General features: G+C 35.9%; 2 protein-coding genes across 2 annotated transcripts in view; both read left to right on the forward strand.

The window, feature by feature from the left end:
* Window positions 1-21,693, forward strand: part of LOC137405935 (uncharacterized) — a 488,140-nt gene that overhangs the window by 211,749 nt on the left and 254,698 nt on the right. The window lies entirely within an intron of this gene.
* On the forward strand, window positions 102-12,391 carry LOC137407204 (von Willebrand factor A domain-containing protein 5A-like). Its single transcript, XM_068093807.1, has 9 exons — window positions 102-189; window positions 1,704-1,942; window positions 2,782-2,965; window positions 9,319-9,458; window positions 9,698-9,800; window positions 9,975-10,100; window positions 11,092-11,215; window positions 11,892-12,036; window positions 12,380-12,391. Exons 1-9 carry the CDS (start codon window positions 102-104, stop codon window positions 12,389-12,391), a joined length of 1,161 nt encoding a protein of 386 aa, XP_067949908.1.

Raw genomic sequence — 21,693 nt, forward strand, 5'->3', positions numbered from 1 at the left:
TAGACATTGTCAGAATGCTGAGAAAGGCTAACTTTAATGCATTTTCAGATGCAGCTCTGTGAAGATTCTTTGTGGTTAGCTTGAGGGAAACTGAATTCAGCATGAGACACCGCTGGGGCGTTTACATGAGCAGGCTGCCTGCGCACAGTCAGCTGAACAGTTTCAAAGCTAGCCAAGAGTTGAAGCCAGGTAGGATTGTCTCTCTTGTCTTCTAGTGACCAAAATCATAAAAATATTTTAATACTCCTGTCTTGATCGTTTCTGCTACAAACAGCCTAGCAATCCTAGTCAATCTTTGACACTAGCATACTGTAAAACCTCTATTTGACCGCACCCTTTATTTGATCATCACCTCTAATAAAACATCGCTATAAAGGAAGGGTTAGAAAATAAAGCGCCATGGCCTCCAAATGGAGGTTTTAATATTCTCACAGCTGATTTGGGCTAATTTTTTGTGCTGCGTTAAACGTAGATAGTAACTTATCTAGATGGTAACGCTATGTTATGTACATTTGGTTCATGTGTGTAGTACTACACATTTGTATGAAAAGAACTAGAAGTAAAGTGACAGCTATTAGAAGTATATCTATGTCCTAGTGTAATGATTAAATTGGATAAATATAAACAAAATTTGAGAAGTTAAAGATAAAAACATAAAAAACAACAGTCATAATAATATTCTTATTGTTAGTGAAAAAATACATTATATCAAAACTTTAATACAAAAAGTATTTGCTATTCCTCAAAGTAACAAACCTCTCAAGTAGGTTTCAGTAAAGCAGCTTTTAAGGGTTGATGATGTAATAACCTGCTATATTTGATGACTAGCAATGATAGTGTAGCCTTACAAATTATTGCACATTTAGTTTGGTTAGAAATTTCCATGATTAATAAGCACTTGCACTTCATTGACTGAAGTTAACTTGGTGTCTTAACTTGGTCGCATTTTCATAAGAAATTGGATTTAATAACTATATCTTCTCACAGCTGCGACATAAAAAATATCATCTCTATCTCTCATCTCAATTATATTTGTTTAAATGAAAAATCTCATTGCGGCCAGACCTTCCTAATACAACTAGTGTGTGGTATACTTGATTATATCTAAAAAAACACTTAAAGCGCTTCATTTAGTTCTGGTACCCATACTTTTTGTCTTCTTATTCACAGTTTTTAAAAAATCACTTGATAATAACCAAAGTTTTTTTAAACTTATGGTTAACTAAAACATAAATGTAAAATATTGAATATTTACATTCTAGCTATTCTTAACCTTCAGTAGCCAGTGCATCTGTCAGCAGATACCATATATATTCTATATCTCTATAGCTACTAGCTTACTACTGGTTTACAAACGTTGAATCATATAACTCTTTTACTGCTTAAACCTCAAAATTACATCACTATGCATAATTGATACGTTTGTAATTTCAAAACAGGTAATTCAGTGCTCTCAATGCGCATAACATAGTTTTTGAATGGAAGCATCCATTGTAACAAACTACCACCTGTAACCTTTTCCTCAACAATTTGTAACTTACAGTTTTGAAGGTCTTTGAGAAATTCTGTTTTAAGATACCATACTTTTTCTGGCAGCATTCCATTTGGAATAGGAGGGTCGGCAAAATGAGGTAATGAGGTTATACAATTATGGCTAATATAAATTTTTTAGCCTTTGCAACAGTTAAGTATTCTATTAACAGTGAGAGTCTCAGGAATTCGACTATTTACAACCATTAATGGACTAGTCGGGGATGTATCAGCTAGTATCCAGTTTTACAACCACCTGCCAGTCTCAGGACCAGGAGTCTTTCTGTTTCCTCTTAACCATAGTGCCTCAGTCAAGCAGTGTCATGCCTGCATTCTCAACAGAGTCGACCAGACTAAACGATATGTGACTTTGGAAGTTCGCCAAATCGCCGAGCATGAAAAGGACTCCAGGGTAATGGCTATACTGATTACAGAATAAGCTTTAATGCATATTGACTTTAGCAATGCATTTTTGGTAAACGCTATTTACCGATTTATTTAAATTGCCTTTAAACTGGATTTAATAATAATAGAGGTATGTTTTATTAACTCACTAGAAAACATAACTAGGGGTAATTCCCAGCAATGGCGAGTGAAAGAGAGTGTCAAAATACATAAGAACTATTTGAATTTTTACAGAGCTTGCAAAACTGTTAGTCTTTCCAATTTTAATTTCTTTTAATTTCTCAAGTTTGTAATCAATAACACTGTCAGGTAACAAAGTTGGAGTAATAATAATAGAACTCTACTAAGTCTACCATACCAACAACTTACAACAAACCTCTGAAAGCTAAAACTGAGTCTTTTCAGGGTTTCAATTGAAGTCTTCCTTGGCTACTACCTTAAAAGGAGCTTCCTTTATTGCAGAGTATTAGACACTTCTTTGTTACAAGAGACACATTACTTACCACCAGTGTTAAGAGTTTTAATATGTGTACTGCTATAACTCATTATTGTTTATGAAGTGCTAAGAAGTTTTGGTAACTTAAAGGAAGATATGACAGCACTATTAGTAGTCTTCATGATGAATACAGAGTACAGCTAGACTTAGTAATTATATTCTTAATTAGGTCTGTAGATTAAACCTAGAATAGCATGTAATCATAGCATGTATAAGTACCAATCTGCATTTACCATTCACAACATCTGTCGGGTTTACCGCTCAAGTCTGAGTGATTTCTACAAATGATGTTGTCTTCATGGCTACATAAGTAATAAATCTAAAACTCTAGTTTAGTTTTGCTCCTGCAGGCAGGATTTCTGATAGAGCAATCAGCGAGTAACGTAGTAGAACTTCAGCTCGGACTACTGGCTCCTGGAGACCAAGTGGAAGTAACATTACAGTACGCTATGCTCTTTGACGTGGAGGAAAATGCCTTGATTAAGTTTGTTTTTCCTACTTTTCTCCCCCGAGAGCTGCAGTCACACTACACGGGTGAGTAGATATAAGGTTTGACAACTGTTAAGATTGAAACTAATGTTTGAAGCAATACGCTCACAACTTGAATTAGTTATAACTGCTGCGGGTTTTTACATGTATATTGTTGATGTTTCTGCAACAATTTGACATCTAAAATTTATACTACCAATACTGTTTAAGCAGCATGCTGCCTTGTTTCTCATGTACTGTATAAGGTGTAAATATACTGTATATAGAGTATATAGCTTGCAAAATTAACTGTGACTACCTAAAAGAGATTTGCGAAGCAGATAACGCAGTATCTGCCATGTGTTCTTGTTAAGATACCGTCCTTCTATTTTCTTTGAGTAGCTTATGTGTTGTTGGTGTTTAACATTTTGAAATATGTATTTTTGTATTTTGGCATTTTGAGTAAATGTTTTTGTATGTCTGACACTCACAGAGTTGTCTCTCTTACGTATATAAACAATATGAGCTGTATTGAGTACAAAGAAATTCAGCAAAAAGTTTTCTTGACTGAAAACTCATCTCTCTTGCTTGTACACCACTAGCTCTAAAAATCTAGCTTCGAGTTTAAATGTTACAAGAAATACTTTTTCATTTTAGATCAAAATCAACTTCCGCATGTAATATCGTTAACGAGCTATTTCCAAAATTTTGTTTGCAATGCACAAGGCAACACCTAAACTGAATAAAAACATTGAGATGAACGTTTTCATTCAGTTGTTATTCAACAACTTCATTTATTTTTCCTAAACCAGACTTCAAATATATGGATGACTCAGACCAATAAGATCTTCTTAGTTTTTCTTACTTGCAGTCGATTTGTTAATCAATCATCTGCCAATTACTTTGGCTTCTTTCATCTTGACACTAAGGAATGAAATCAATTGCATAACAATACTCATATTTATTTGCACTTTGTTTTATTTGTTTACACGACTTCATGAAAATCAATAAAATACCATGTCAGAATTATACAACAAAGCTAACAGTGGGGCTAGTGTTCCTCAAGCATTGTTAGAAAAACCAATAATTCTTTTATTTTGCAAGGGATGACTCAAGCTGTTCCAACCAAAAGGCTTGCCGACTTTATTGAAAATTAATAGAGTGATCATGTTTGCTTGTTCCGCTTTTCCATAACATTATCTTTTAGAATAGGTCAGTGTTTAAGCAAGTGAATACAGAGGCAGGTGCTTGGTAGGCCTGGGCCACAGGATAGGAATGGGGCATGCAATGAAAAACGTCATTTTGTTAATGATTAATAATGCCAATAAAAGGTTACACATACATACGTACATACGTACATGCGTACATACATAAAAAACTAAACATAAGTATGTTTCAGCAAAAACTTATTATTTGCTGAAAAGAGCTGAGCTTACAATAATAACATTTATGGTAGCGGCATCGACTGGCTGGCTGCCGCTGTAGTTGGCACTAGTTAGTAAACTAGTACTATGTACAAATATCTTTCGCTTTTCACTCACTAGCACCAAGATTTAGCTGCAACATAATGCATGTGTGTCTGTCATCCTTGTAATGAAGTGAGTGAATCGGCATGTCTTAAAATCGCTTAAAGTTCAGTTAGGATTATATCTCAATTGATTCCCAGCTGAAGGGAAAAGAGAGAAGCTTCCCATTTATATGTACTTATATATTACTTTATTGACGATAGGTTCATTTTAAACAAAAAAATTTTCAAGATCATGCCATAAGAGAATCATAAATCAAAGGAAGGGCAACAGACAGTCAATCAAATCAACGGCTTGACATAGGGCGTTTAAAATACCTCTCTGTTGCGGAAGAGGGTATTAGGTAAAAGTTTGTTAAAGAAGCTAGCAATGTAATTTTCAAAATAATTGTTAGAGGTTGCATAAAACTTGTTTAAGTTACGTAAGTTGAAATTAACTGAAAACCTGTTTCTGGTTTAAGATAAGTTTGCGCTCAACCTGGCTTTGAATATAGGATGATATTTTTCTTTTATTTCGGCATAGTTAAACCTGTAAAGTTGCCTCAATCCTAAATAACTTAGTTATTTAGATAATGGCGGTTGTCATTGTAACTTCATAAGAAATTATTAGCTAACACATTGAAGAAAAGTGGCAGACTGTGGGAATCAAGCATTTTCACATAGCGTCTCAGAGTAGTTATAGTTTACCAAGTCAAATATGCCAAAAATTCAAAGGCAGCGGCTGCCTAAGGTTTGTGAAATAGGTCTCTTGCAACCGAATTATTATTATACATTATGTTGCACTCAATCAGATTTTAGCATAACTCGTAGCACACTATTGTATAAAGTGACAATTGCTTAATTGCGTTCGCCTCTCGTGGGTATATTAACAATATTTCATTAGCTGATACGAGCCCCCTTTATACAACAATACCGATATACACGCCTCATTTAGCTGTTATGGGCTATTGCGTGCAGCATATCGTATTTGTGACGCTGCCTGGTGCTGGGTGTGTGTTACTCCTTTCAACTGAGCACGTAATAAACATGTTATTTAGCTATAGAACTCTGTGAGGTAGGACATCTGTAGGAGGTATTTGCAAATATATATATAAGTGAACATGCCATAGCATGCGGCATGAGAAGTAAAATCTATTTTCCATCCTAGCATACAGACATACAATTGGCATGACTACATTGCTAAAACTGTCGATGTGTAGAGGTTATGTTATTATTCGATATAACACTATTATTCATAGTTTTATACTGAAGTTGGACTACTAAAAAACCAAAGGTTGGTGCCATATTTGTATCAGCTGAAATGATAAAACTAAACTGAGAATAGAATCCTTCTGCTGATTATTATGTGACAAAACATCTCTCTCTCTTCCTCTCTCCTCTCTCTCCTCTCTCTCCTCTCTCCTCTCTCTCCTCTTTCTCCTCTCTCCTCTCTCTCCTCTCTCTCCTCTCTCTCCTCTCTCTCCTCTCTCTCCTCTCTCTCTTCTCTCTCTCTCCTCTCTCTCTCTCTCCTTTCTCCTCTCTCTCCTCTCTCTCCTCTCTCTCCTCTCTCTCCTCTCTCTCCTCTCTCTCTTCTCTCTCCTCTCTCTCCTCTCTTCTCTCTCTCTCCTCTCTCTCTCTCCTCTCTCTCCTCTCTCTCCTCTCTCTCCTCTCTCTCCTCTCTCTCCTCTCTCTCCTCTCTCTCTTCTCTCTCCTCTCTCTCCTCTCTCCTCTCTTCTCTCTCTCTCCTCTCTCTCTCTCCTCTCTCTCCTCTCTCTCCCCTCTCCTCTCTCTCCTCTCTCTCCTCTCTCTCCTCTCTTTTCTCTCTCTCTCCTCTCTCTCTCTCCTCTCTCTCTCTCTCTCTCTTTCTCTCTCCTCTCTCTCCTCTCTCTCCTCTCTCTCCTCTCTCTCCTCTCTCTCCTCTTCTCCTCCTCTCTCTCTCTCTCTCTCTCTCCTCTCCTCTCTCTCTCTCTCTCTCTCTCTCTCTCTCTCTCTCTCTCCTCTCTCTCTCTCTCAGAAGGAAAGTCAGTGAATATCTGATTAGTGCTGCGTAGTAGTGCAGGCGTATATACATTTGAAGACTTATTCAAGGAAAGCGCCTGCGTTCATGCAAACGGTAACTTAGTAAAAACTCAGTACATGTTCAGTACAGGGTCAACAGCAAAATTCATTCTTAAACCTGGCTTTCCACATATTACTCAAATCAGGAAACATTATCAACAAAACATTTTCATATTTATAAAGTGGTTTTCTTGGTTTTTTTCAGGTCGCTAGTTTAAATTAATTATATTCTGTTTATTTTGGTATGATTAACTGATTTAATCCTAATTAAATTTGCTGTGTTGAAAAGTTTCAATTGCCCAGACATGGACATACTTTACAACCAAAACTTTTACTGATAGGAGATTAGCTAACAGCAAAGCATGACAAGCCAAGAGCAGATGTTTGCTGTACGAAAAATACTGTGATAAATGCACATTTATTTAGAAACGAATGCATTCTTGAGACACACAGTTTATCTGTTATAAAGCCATTGCAAGGAGCTCTTTAGCCCATTATTGTAAGCAATGATATACAGCCCCCACAGGGGGGCTGTGGGGGCTGTATATCATTGTTGTAAGTAACCTTCCTAAAGATATTGACGGTTATCTGATCCTAAGATTTGATTCGCAGTGTTTTGGATAGGAAAACGCATTGCTCAGATACACCAAGCACAGCCAATGAGATTATTGATTGAACTTCCTGTACGCTTAATAAATAGATTCTTCGAGAGCTTTGATTTATTTCAGCTGTAAACGATAGTCATGGCATTATGAAAGCTTTTACTATATTGACTACCTTGTCACAAGTATTGTCTTTATTATTGATTTTAGTAATAATTAATAACTTGCATGATGATGGTAGCCAGCAGAGCTGACAATCCTTCCGTTGTACGACCAGAATTGAACGACTTCCAATCTTACGATTGTTACTTTTCCAGTATTATAATTTGCACGAATACTATATACCATGCATATCTATGCGCCAATCTATAGCAATTGGCTTTTTACTGGAAGTTGGCATGCCATAGCAAGTAGCTCTTCATTAACGGAACACAGCAAGTAGGAATGCCATAGCAAGTGGCTCACTGCTGGAAGTTGGCATGCCATAGCAAGTAGCTCTCTATTAATGGACGACTGCAGGTTGGCATGTCATAGCAAGTGGTTCTCTACTAAAAGTTGGCACTCATGGCAAGTGGCTCTTTATTAACAGACTGCTGAAAGTTAGCAGTTCAATCTGGCTGCTCTGTATTCTATTTCATCAAACGCAGATGAAGTAACTCCAAAACAGTGTTATTATAGACAGAGTCCTCAATCCTGTAGAATAGATATTGCCTAAGATCAGACCGCAGGCTGTAATTAGCTAAGCATGTGACAACTACTGAAGCCAGCATATGACTTGCAATGACAGAGTTTGACATGGTCTTCTTATACTTACGCAGCACTAAGCACTCTCACCTTAGTCACTGCTGACGAGAGTGAAAGAGCAACGATGTTAGCTCTTATAGAATGTACTTTATATATCATAGCTTTTAGTTTAATAGGAAAAATAAATTCTGTATTTAAACTACAACTGCTAAGCAAAGCTAGATTTTGTAATAGAATCAATTTTAATATCCAATGTATTTTTTAGTTTAGAGTAAGTTGAGGTCATTACTCTTACTGATCTATAAACAAGAACAATCATGGTTAATGTCTTTTCTTTTGCCTGAAGCTGCACCATTAGTAGTATTCCTGCAATATGTCAGATGACACATCCATTATCTAGTTGGTTTATCATTTTGTATGTTCATTTCAATCAGTATTCATTTTTTCTGACACTCAATAGCAGGTGAGAGTCTCTCCTTTCATCTCAGCTGGCTTGCCATTAGTTTCTAAAACTCCTGATCAAGCTTAGAGACCGGTATGACCCGCAAGTCCTTTATGACACAAACAGACAGAAATAAAAATTTAAAAATTGATAGGTTTTATAGGATACATTTATATATATATATATACTAGCTGTGCTACCTGACATTGCCCGCGTATTAAAAATCAGCTTATAAACAATGAGAGGTAATAAGAGTTGCCTGCCACTTGCTATTAGCCTGGCACATTGCCAATGGATAATTTGAGTAAGCTTGCTAATAAGAGCTACCCCTCTCCATGACGTTACGCAATGACTTTGCATCGTGACTGAAAGCAGTAGCCTATTTGCTCCCATTTGCCAATGTATATCGCCTGGAGAATCTATATAGCTTGTGGGGCATAGCTAGTAAGGCGTCAGACCTGCGAATGGAAAGTACTGAGATCAAATCTTCTGCCTTACGGATTCTTTATTCCAAGATTTTACTAGCTATAGCTAGACATATACAATGACAGACGTCCAACTTTGAGAAATATATATAAGTAAATTAGTAGAGAAGTAGACAGTGCACTTATCTTTGGCAGCTACTGGCAGTTTCTTGCTTACACAATCATCAGGCGGTAGATCTCAATTAGCTGAGACCTACAGATTAATATAGGTCTGTATACTATTCTGTATTTGATTCTATATACATTCTATACTATATAATTATACTATTCTACTTTATTGGAAATACGTTCATTTTAAGCATAAACTTTGTTTATTACACATTATGTCATACAACAATTGCGAAGCAAACAAAAAAAAAAGCAACAGTGAGCCACTAAAATCAAATAAATAGTTCTTTAACAACAAACAAATAGCATTTTGAATACTCTTCTATAAGTTGTAGAACCACATGTTGACCCTTTGCATTCTGTAACCATATTTCTCATCCAGATAAGCTTTTTCCATATATTATAAACATGTGTTGTCTTAAAAATTATTGTTACGGTTGTATTTTCAAACTGATTGTGATGAATTTATTTTTTAGAGTTGTGTACTCCTGAGATTTATGATACTTTAAACCTCCAGTGCAGAGCTATCATATCTGGGGAATACAGGATACGCAAAGTGGTCTCAGATCATAAACTGGCAGTAAACTATAAGAATGAGCAACGGAAATATGTACAGGTATGTGTAATTATTTATTGAATGTTTATTATTTTAATGTTAACATAATAGTTAATATTTATATAATATTACATTCATTTATGATATACATATTTATCATATTTTTATAAGAAATGTTTGTACAATAATTACTCTTAATATTTTAGCGTAATAACAAAATTAATATAAAAAAGTGTTTTTTTAATGTGGAATTGATTTTTCCTGTAGTATAAATAATACTGGAGATTTCTGAATTACAGATTGATACAGTTGGATCTTATGTGCTTTCTAAAGACTTCTGTTTCTGCATTTCTTATTATGACCTTGACCAGCCGCATGTTCACACTCACAGTCCAGTCACTCGTAAGTTCTACATATCGATATCCTCAGCTCTTCAACTAACATTACAGTCCTTTAAATATTAATATTCATATAGAAACTTTTTGCTCCTAGAAAAGTTCAGTTCATTATTAGAATAAACTTTAATTAACAGGTACCGTTGTGTGGTATATGTTACTGGTGTAACTTGTAATGCAGGCAGAGAGAAGGCAACTCATTGGCTACAAAGTAGCTATTGCGCGCACCTCACATTGCATCATGCTGCAAAAAAGGCTCCATCTATCCATCAGAAGAATGAATATATTCTGTGCCTAGACAGATCAGGTGGGCTCTCATAACTTGCTCTCACTTTTTATATCACTGCAATCTTGGTATTCTACATTTGACATGCCTGTTATAAGGTAATAAATAATTTATTATAAAAAAGGTAATAATGCTGTGATGTTTGATTTACAACTGAAATCCTGCAATTCATTGAGAAGCTAACAACATCCAATGCATTAGTAATCTCACAGGCTGCTAATTCCATAGCCTTGCATTCACACTAGCTTGTACTATTGTCCGCAAGCATATCTGTATTAATATATCTCTCTTTGTCACTGTGTGTGCGTGTCGATGTGCTTGTCTGTTAGTGCGTGTAAACACTACCGTATATTTGCTAGTCCATTCCCACATCATTTAGTTATTTCATCCAAAATTCACAAGTGTACGGATCCGTGCCTTCTAACAACAATAATTAGGTTCAAAACTTGGTCTGGTTCCTGAGAAACAGTTTTTAAACACTCTACCTGCAGCCTATCTCATTGAAATTAAAAGAACTCCCTAGCATCACCAGGCTTCGTGCCAGCCTTTTAATAATTTTATTTTCAAGTCATACAGCCCACTCCTGTTACAATTACCTGTTAAAATCATAATTCTAGAATGCCTTATAGACTAGGCTCTACAATTTTTCACAGGTTTTCCTCCTTAAAATAACACATAAAATTAAGTGCAGTGATTCTCTAAACTCCAGATTACTGAGACAATGTAATGGGGACTAAAACAGCTAAAATGAATTCTGTGTTATGGTTAATGTAACGCTTACAACATCGCCAGCTTTCCTCTATGTCAAATGAAACTTTGCTACTAATTGCTAAACAATAGTATAGCCTTAAATAGACTTTTTTAGTAAATTATTTTTAGCCTCGAAACCTTACACAAACATAGTCTGTGATCAAGAGTTCAGTCCTAACTAATTACATGTAGGTCCTACCATCACTTTATCACCACAAAGTTTACTGACGCATTTGATTTATCCGAAGCTTTGTGTTGACAGGAAGTATGTATGGCAGCAAGATTGAGTTACTACGAGACGCTGTCACTCATTTCATCAGATACTTGCAACCTGGCAGCTTCTTTAACATCATAAGCTTTGGCTCGACCATCAGACCGTTGTTTAAGTAAGTGTATATCTGTTAAAATAGTACTAGAAGAGTTAGTGTGAAGTACAAGTATTACTAGTGAACATTTGGCATTAGCATCAGCAAATAGGACTAGCAAAGGACAGACTGCGCTGCATATGTGTTGTGACGATGCTGAATCTGTGTTGTAGCTGTGCTGTATCTGTGTTGTAGCTGTGTTGTAGCTGTGCTTTATATGTGTTGTAGCTGTGCTGTATCTGTGTTGTAGCTGCACTGTATCTGCGTTGTAGCTGGGCTGTATCTGTGTTGTAGCTGTGCTGTATCTGCATTGTAACTGTGCTGTATTTGTGTTGTAGCTGTGTTGTATCTGCGTTGTAGCTGTGCTATATCTGTGTAGTAACTGTGCTGTATCTGCGTTGTAGTTGTGCTGTATCTGTCTTGTAGATGTGCTGTATCTGTGTTGTAGCTGTGCTGTATCTGTGTTTTTCAGCTAATCCAATCAAAAAGCTTCAGCTCGAACAAGACAAAAAACTGGTTTAGTTATCATAACACTGCAATGATGATTGCAGCAAAATGTTTTTATTAGAAATATTAAACACGGTAATAACTATGTAGAAAATCTGAATTTTAATTGAACTAACATACATGTAAATAAAGCAAATTTAAACAAAACCATTTGTGTCTATATCGAATATATACTATTTTGATTTTTTAGAACAAGCCAAAAACTCACAGCCTACTCTACCATGAAAGCTCTGAAGCTAAGGAACTCTATCAAGGCAAACATGTTTGCTACTAACATCTACAGCCTGTTAGAGCATATTTATTCTCATGCAAACAAAACTGGCAACTGCAAGCAGGTGATTGTTTACATTAATTGATTTTAAAAGATCAGTGCCAATAAGTAATATATGTTAACATCTGTTTATTGTAGTCTGTGAGTTTACCTACTGGTTGCAAAGTTCTTAATTAAGTTGAAGTAATACATGTACGGTACTAGATGGGGTGCTTAGTACAAGTACAAGAGGCATACCTAAAGTCTTTACTATTAGAGTCAGTTATAAAAAGTTCATTGTAGCTGTAAGCTGCATAAGATATATGGAAGTAAGAAAATCAAAGGAATTTATGTCCCAATAGTATAATCTGTAGTTCAATAAAAAGCTCACAAATCAATTAGTAATTAATCACTCATTATATTGTCAGAGCCTCTCATAACCCAATTGTGTATGATAACAATTATACATGTTGTGTTATACGAAGTCACACTGACTGCTACAGATCTATCTGATTACGGATGGCGGTGTGGAGGACCCTGACAGCTGCGTAGACCTTGTCAAGCAAAACTCAGACTGCTCAAGAATGTTCACATTTGGCATAGACAGAACAGCTTCGAGATATCTTGTTTCAAACCTCGCTCGAGCAGGAAACGGAAAATCGTACTACATGAAGAACCCGCAGGCCTTGAGCAGCAAGGTATGGTTAGACTAAATACAGAAGGCTCTAGAGTTTTCAGCGCTATAGCTAATATTCTTTTATCATTGCTTCTGCCGCTATAGTTATATGCTTATTATTATCCTTACTATTTTATTAAACTTATTATTACTACTGGTAAGGTAATAAACTAATTTATTATTACTACTGTCATAAAAAGGTTAATTGTGGCTGAATGAGTGGTAGGCTAAAGCGGAAGCTTTAGAGAGGTCTTGAAGTTTGCAGTTTAGCTGTCATTTTGACATGATGCCACTTTATATAATATGATTATTAGCATATACAGCACGCACTATCTAAGAAAACAGGTGCTTTTTGTCTCTTAAATTTCAATCATGACAAAAAAATGTGCAGAAATGAAAATATGGTCCTGAGTTCAGCTAAGACTGTCAAAACACCGAGCTGAATTATCATAGAGATGAATAATTAATAATAGACCTCATGCAATACTAATAGTGGAAGGTAGACCTCACGCAATACTAATAGTGGAAGGTTAGGTAGTTAGTAAAAAGTAGGATGTTTTTAAGCATAAAATATTGCATCATCTTCTGCCATTTATTTCATTCATTTTATTTTTATTTCTGTTTTGTCTTATTTTGGCGGATGAGAATAAATTATTATTAAAATATGATATAATGCTTGTACATGTAGGTGGTAGAAGCCATGAGACTCTCTGCACAACCATGTCTGACAGATCTGAACATTAACATTGAGTTGCCTTCCGGGATGCAACTGAGCACACAGCCAGATCTCCTTCCATCCTCGCTTTTCTCTGAAGAAACCTTGTCTGTGTGTCTCATTATCTCTGGTCAGGTATAATTCACACATCATAATCGTGCCTGATATATGTAGAGCGCTAACCCTTAGGCTGAAGCGCAAGGGAGGTAAAATATGAACATTATACAAAGTGCTAGCACAAACATCCACCTCGCTAAAAAAAATATCAGACGCTAACATACCCTAACTGTTTGTGTTTAACATTCATTACATGCGGACCTAGTCATCATTAGCTAGTAACTTGTATATGGTTCATTAGAGTACTTTTCATACTAAACTTTTGATAACAAACTTTGCATTGCAATTGTCTGTGGCATCTCTCTTACCAGCCAGTAGACAATCAGACCATGTGCAGCATGAAGATGACAGGAAGACTGGAAGGAGAAATCTTTGAACATGTCAGAAAATTTGACTTGAAGGATGCAGTAGTGACTCACGGATCCGCACTCCACCAGCTCGCCATTAAAACTCATCTCCACAATCTTGAAACCGGTGAGAGATCAAGCAATTGTCAGCAATGGGCTCAGTTCATCAGATGAAGAGATTGTAAATCAGAAAAACCATTTTTCATTATTTTAAAGCTTCTCAATAGCTGTATTCAACTAGAATAATAAACTTCTGAGTAAAGAGTTTGGTATTAATCTGCTAAGTATTTGAACTAAAATTTATTTAGATTAAAACGTTCAATAAATTTTGGTTGTAGAAATTTTTATTGTAAGCGTGTGATAGGTCCCATTTACATTGATAAGTATGTACATAGCCCTTGTTCCTTGAAAAATCATACCTTTCAGTAGGAAAATTGGTCACCCATGTATGGAACAGCTGATACAAGTTTTACAGAAACTCTGGTAATTATATTAAAACCGCTTGTCTTTTATTGACTCGATGCTAAAATTAATTAATCATGTTTTTTTATCAAGCGCTAACCCTTTTCTCAGCCTATTTTAGCAAATAAATACAAAATGGTTAACATAGTTACAAAATGAAAATATGCTTTCCAATTTGGATTAATGAAATAAAAAATTGAAAGCTCCGAATATTTTAGCGCAGGCCATAAGATCTTTATAGATTAATTGCAAGCAATAAATATTAACTGGTAGAGACGTTTCTCAGCTTCCCAATGCATATCTATTTAGGGATCTAGGGCAAGTTAAAAGTTGGTTATAGCAGCTTTCATACTTTTGTACCTGTGGTTAAAATTGGGCAACTAATTGGCTCGGTATGCTGAATAATTTCAAGTCAAATGTGCTTGGAAGCAAAAGGGTTAAAAAGGGCAAGCTTCTGTATTGTCAAACTGAAGTACTTTAGAAACCATTTAGTTTAAACATTTGATAAACAGAGCAAGAATCCTTTCGGTTAGTCGTTCTCTAGTTATCAGAATGTTGGCTATTTTTGAAATGGAAATCATTGCTGAATTTTAGTATACATCACATATCTGTTGACAGATGTCAAAGGTTGCCGGAATGCTGACGAGATTCTAGAGATATATCAAGAAATGATTGACTTGAGTGTTGTTAGTGGGGCTCTATGCAAGCAGACAAAGCACGTCTGCGTTGATACGGTTACACGGCGTCATCTAAACCACCTGCCTCTTGTCATATGCAGGCCTGAGCAAAACTTTTCTTCTCACTCTTCCACTGTAGGTTACTTGAAATATGTTCAGTGCATCCTCATTCCATGATATATTAACTTTGAACACAAGTATACAATGTTGAACTTTTAGCAGCAGCAATGACCAACAAGCAACAATATTGCAAAATAGAGTGACCAACGCTACTTGATGGTCCAGCCAGTCGACCAACCTTTATAGTTTTTATATGTATAATAGGATTTTGATTTGACATCGTAACATAAGTGTTCACTGTAGTATTTTGTAATGTATTTGCGAGCCAAAGAATTCAACCAATTACCTATTGAATGTCACACAATAGACATTGAATAACAGGTTTATGCCAGAACTTTGCACATATAGAAAGTACCTGCCTCTTGTTGCCTAGGTGAAAGTGAGGTTTAAACATGTGAGTAGAGTGGTAAGATTATGATTTCTTGTGAGCACTACATGATTTAGTTGATCCACTCTGTGTTCCATTCATTCACGCAAGGCATATAAAACTAAAATGATCATTTCTTGACTGTATGTATACAACATGAGAGACCTGTAGAGCTGTTTTAAATGTTATTTGTTCTGAATAAATTTGGTTTAAACCAAGATTTTGTGCAATCTGCTGGGATTATTTTAAAACAAATCAATTACATTGTTTTCTGGAACTGCCTTATGAAAACTTAAACACTAAAATGGTTTTCAAAATTTTTGTTTTGCTAAATATTTTACACACTTTTAACTGATTTACTGGTAAGCTATAAATATTTTTCAAAATGATTTGAAACTTGGTTTGTATGCCCTTAATGATAAGGAAATCCGATGGTTAACAAGTGTTCGGAAAGAAAATTTTTCTCCTTCACTTTGCAATAATCCTGCCATATACATTATTTGGGGCTGCATTACACTTATTCGTGACATGAGTTGCCCTCTAATGCTCAAACCTACTCCCATTTAAAAATTTGCTTCTGCACCCTCTTCTCAGGGCATAGACATATTCAGGAGTAACCAGGTGGCCTTGAGGACTCTAATGACAAGGTACTCAGCTCTGAGCAGCTCATCCCTAAAGAAAGGCTCAACTCAGCGAGCTAACATGAAAGAATACCAGTCACTAAAAATTCATCCTTATCACAGCGAGAGACCCTCAGAAGCAAAAAGGTTAGGCATAAATATAATACAGTCAAATAAACAATGTGTATTACAGAGGAACATGTCTGTAAAAAGGACTATTATAAATTACTTGAGACAATGTACAGCGAAACCAGTCATTGGTGTTATGTTTCACTTGTTTATACTTTTTTGGCTTTTGCTTAACATGTAGAAACGTTCAAAAAGTTTTTAAAACTCTTTTGAAGAGTCTTGGCGAATACACAAATATTTTCCAAAATAACGCAGTAATTATAGCTCAGCTACATAGGTTAGGAGCTTACTAATGATCAGTAGGTCACTGGTGAGTCACACAGGGAGTATTGGTGGTGTTAGAAAGGGCATCCAATCACAGTTGCTCCAGTATTATATCAGCTAAAAGTCTGTAGACTTATTATATATAGATACTAGCTGTGCTACCCGGCGTTGCTCGGGTATTTAAAATCAGCTTATAAACAATGAGAAGTAATGGGAGTTGCCTGCCACTTGCTAGTAGCCTGGCACATTGCCAATGGAAAATTTGAATAAAGCTTTTCTAATGAGAGCTATAATTCGTCTCACGTTACGTTACTTACGCAATCACCCTGCGTAGTACGCAAAGTCGTTGGGTATTTGCTCCCATATAGCGACCTATATCGGCTAAATAACAAATCAATTTCTGTGGGAGAATTTGTTGTGGTGTCATACTGGCAAACTGAAAGGTCTGAGATCAAATCTTTTTCGGTACAATTTTTTTATTTTAAGGTTTTGATAGCTATAGCTGAAATGACAGATCTACAGATCTACAAATGACATACTTTGAGAAATATATATATATAGATTACTTTATTGGCAATAATTTCATTTCAAATAGAAATGTTTTTCAAATTATGCTATACAACGATAATAGAACAAAAAAGAAACAAAAGATGGTTTAAAAAAGTCTCCTAAGTCTCACAAAAGTAGCAGAATATACAAAATCTATGAGTTTGTTGAGTTTAAGCATTCCGGAAAGGAAATATGGTTCAAGGCAAAAGTTGATGTTTAAAAGTCGTTGTCTTTTAATTTAATCAATTTTACATTGTATCAGAAAAATGATAAGTTCTTTCACGTACATGACCTTTGTCCTGCATGTGGGTGACAGTGCAGATTACTCTTCCAATGCCTTGTCACATCCAATTGTCATTTTTGGTATTTGAACCGCAATCTGTTGTTCGCAGGACAAAAATTCTAAACCAACATAATCCAGCTGCTTCCTGCTATGGCTTGCTGGTCTAGGATGTATTTTACATTTTACTTTGTGATAATTTGTTATAGGTATTTGGGCACCAATTATATACTGAGCATTATTGCGCAATTTAACTTATAACATCCCATTCAGGAAAATATAATTTTCTCTAATCAAATAGCTTTGAATCGTTTTCAAATAATCTATGACGTTGGAACTGTTTTAGAACAAGGGAGGTCAAAGGACAAATGTATTCAACAATAGAAGGTCCAGCAAAGATAGAGGCAGTAAGAGTTGCTGATGGAGACACTGAATCTTACCGATCTTCACTCATTAACACTGACATGGATTCTATGAGTCTTCTGCAGTATGGAAGCGATTCTCTTCCCCCAGACGTATTCAACATAATCGAGGAATACTCAGACAAAAGTCTCGGTAACTTCGTTACTTCTCTAAAAGTTGGCTATTCCCTCTACTAGACTACGCAGCTTCTATGTATTTCTCAAATTTTTGTATTTAAGAAAACATTTTGTCATAGATCTTTAAAGTTACAATAGTTTTTCAACTAACATAATAACTGTTGAACCTCTGAGGCATGCCCAAAAGTCTATGATATGTTAAATGGTAATCCTTGGAATTTTACGTAGATACAAAAAATATCAACCGGCAACTTCACAATCGTATCTTTGTTTGCTGAAGGTTTGTCGTAGTTTGTTACTCCGTTGTAGCCCCCTCTTATGCGTAGTTTGCTTCTGTCACCATACCTACATGTACATACACTCACAGCATTCAGCCTTGTTTCTCATTGCAACTTATATACTTCTCACAAATTTGATTCATTTTCAATAAGATGAAAAGTGACATTGCCATCTAATCAATTAGATCAATGCATATCAGCTTTTTCTCTCATAAAAACAAATATGAAAAAAACTAAGATCATTCAATAAAACGTTTTGTTGCAGAGCAAATAAAAATAACTTGAAGCTTTTATTGAAAACATTTCAAACTATTAAAAGGCACTCAAGCAGGTTAATTTTCATAGACATTTAATAGTTTTAGGCTACTTGCAAAATGCCCAAATGGTGAGCTTAATGCCCTGCTTCACTAGAACTGTTACACTCACAAGCAATGAGTTGTTGAACTGACCTTCCCCAATAACAACCTATAGCGGATAGCCATTTTTGATGACAGAAAATTTCTCATTTGTGAGTTCTGTAAAGTGGGGGATTTTACTTTTACATGTACTTGTTTGGATTTGCTGAAAATAGTGTGTACAGGAAATGAATATTTTAAGCAGCAAACCATTACTATCGTTGGCTGAACTATAGCAAAGTTTATTGGTCCCAAAATAACCAATTAGATGCCCTGATGTAAAGGTGGGTTTTAGTTGTCGTAAAAAATCTTTGACTGCTACAGTTTTATGTCACCATCTGCTAGAGTAGGCAAGATTTAAAAGACTAAATCATTTCTAACAAATATCAACACTAACAGCAACCTCAAAGCAGTTAAATTTTCAAATGTTCTCATTTATGAGAATGAATTATGAGATGATTATGAATGACAGTTTTCATTATGTTTGATATCACTCTGTTCCTGTTTCAGTGTCCCAAGGAAGCAGTTTCCGAACCATGAAAACTAGCAAACTCAGGCCAACAGGTAAAATCAGTGTATGCAATTCTCATCTAATCATACCAACAGTGGCAGCTTGATCTGAGTGAAACAAAATGACCTAGCTAAGCAAAGTTGATAACAAAGTTATCTGTGTTGATTTGGTTATAGTAAGTCTCATGCAACTAACCAAAGGACTAGTAAGCAAGTAAATACACTTGTATAGTGATTGATCTCATGCAACTAGACAAAAAGTAAGTCACGTGACACTAAGTTATGTATGCTAAACTGAATCAGAGTATTTTGAGTATATTGTTTATAAAATCTAGCAGAGACTGATTTGAGCCAATAAAAAGGGTTTATTAACATTGTCCAGCAAGCTGATGTTAGAATCATATCAACAGTAACATTGCACGTATATGTCATTGAAGTCAAAATTTATCAATAATATGTTTTTTTTCTTTTTTGTACAAAACCCTAACCTTTTAATTTAATTAGTGGCACTAGTAGCACTAGTTTAGATACCGCAGGTAATGATATGGGATATTTAGATGTGCTTTAACTTTTAGATTTCCCTCGACAAGTACTCAATCAAGGCATCGGTCCCAAATTTGGTAACAAACGAGGAGAGATAACTCCACTGAATATGGCTTCTACAAGCGATTACTACAGCCTCGAAGTTTCGCCAGTGTCTGATATGCTTTCGTACAAGAGTAGAAGCTATTCAAGAGAAGATATGATAAGACGTAAAACAAATTGTGACTCTAGACATACTTCTGTATCTACTTCGGGGGTTGCATCCAGCTGTGAAGCGTCTGTCGATGACTCAAGCTTGCAGAGCTTTAGGGTCATGAATGATACTTTTGATCCAGTGTTACCACAAACTGGAATATGGAGCCAAAAAGAGGTACAAACTAAACAAACACTAGAATCTGCTCATCCGCGTGACACAAAATGGAGTAAAATTTCGGAAGGAAGACTAGCTCTTCACAATCCAAGCCTACTGGATCTACTCATTTCTGAAAACCAACCACTTGCACAAGACAAGATTTTGTTTTCCACTCCAATGAGTAGTTGCCAGTCTGATTTAGAAGTGATCAACAAGAGCAGTGACTCTCACGGTTTATTGACAGTTGTTTCTCTCACCTCTGGAAAGTGTCACTTTTCTCAGAATTCCTCTTCTCAAAAGAAAACTGAAAACTCCTTAGGAAATGAACTACAGATTCCATCAAGCCAATCTGCAGGAGCTACAGATAAACCATTCAATCCCACGAACAACAGAACTGATATACTGGCAGCATCACTTCTAGATCGTACTGACTCCTCAAAATTAGTAGCACCCATACAAGTCATGGCTCATTCGGCTGTTCATTCAAAGGCCATGGTAGACACCTCTCATCTGGCTATACAACTGAAGACAATTACAGGCATCTCTCAGTTAAAAGCATATGTAGACACTTCAACCATGACAAACACTAAAGAGAAAAGTGAGGATAAAAACGCTATAGATTACTTGAACACCCAAATGGATGTGTTTCCTCTCTCTGGTAGACCCTTTTTTATACAAGGTTCATCTGCACATATGAGTTCAACTCCAACATTTCTTTATTGCAATGGCTCAGCAAAAACATCAGCAAGGACACCCATAGTTCGGTTGAGAGAAGACAACTCAGGTGACCCCGGAGGTGTCATATGCTGGAAAGGCAGAGAAATAAAACACTCGGGTAATCCGCGCTATGGGGGAAAGCTGGTAGTTCAGCCAGGCCTTTCGGGTGTCAATCAATGCGTCCCAAAAAATACAGAGCCTGAAAGTTCATCTGGTGTTTTTGCTCCACTTGGTACAGAACCTTCAGTGGACGACCAATCAGCTGGCTCAGATTGCATAAACTTGTTTCCAATGATGGATGACCAGCCAAGCATAAGTGACTTATCTTCTCTCATCAGAGAGGGTCGAGTTACTAAGTCAGCGTCTGTAATTAGTGGCAGCAACTCAAATTATCCATCAGAATCCACCATAAAGAATGACCTACCAGAAAAATCGAAAACTCATAAAGTTCGCAGCAGCTTGTGGCGAAGTCTTAGAAGATTTCGAAGATTTTTTTCGCAAAAATAATCTAAGAGAACAAATTTCGTTTTGAGTGTAGCAACAAATCAAACAAAGTTGGATAGACATAATATTGTAATTGTATAAAGTTGTAAAAGTTAATACCACTTTTAATTTATTTAATAAATGCCAATACATTCATTAATTGCATAAATTGCTCTGTCTAAACTTCAATATTTAGACCTCACCAGACCTCAAATAGTATTAATTCAGATTATCCAGGCTGCATTCGAGATCTCTGAACAAACAAGTAGGTGCAATCATACATGTATATAGTTGATAGATCTGCTTTAGCAGAGCTCTGCCCAGTTTCACGACGGTATTCTTTGTAATAAAGTAATATATTGCAATTTATGGCATGTGAAAATGTCTTTATTTATTTTAAATGTTCAATAAAACACTACTTTGCCCTGATCCGGTGTGAACCAGACGGCATTCTTCACATATCAAGTTCCTAACCACTTTTCATCATTTCTATATTCTGTATTTCAAGTCCAAAAAGTATCTAAAGATTATAGTACATATATCTAATATATACCTACTATCCAGAGACACAATGATTCTCTCAGCAGTTTAGCTTTTTCCTA

Source organism: Watersipora subatra, chromosome 10, assembly GCF_963576615.1.
Source record: "Watersipora subatra chromosome 10, tzWatSuba1.1, whole genome shotgun sequence".
In the NCBI taxonomy this organism is placed as follows: Eukaryota; Metazoa; Bryozoa; class Gymnolaemata; order Cheilostomatida; family Watersiporidae; genus Watersipora; species Watersipora subatra.

Bases quoted from the DNA above. Each gene is read 5' to 3' on its own strand.
- LOC137407204 (XM_068093807.1), top strand. From the start codon at position 102: ATGAGACACCGCTGGGGCGTTTACATGAGCAGGCTGCCTGCGCACAGT. The intron at 1,943-2,781 runs GTAATGGCTATA...TTGCTCCTGCAG, and splicing joins AGCATGAAAAGGACTCCAGG to GCAGGATTTCTGATAGAGCA. The intron at 2,966-9,318 runs GTGAGTAGATAT...TTTATTTTTTAG, and splicing joins GCTGCAGTCACACTACACGG to AGTTGTGTACTCCTGAGATT.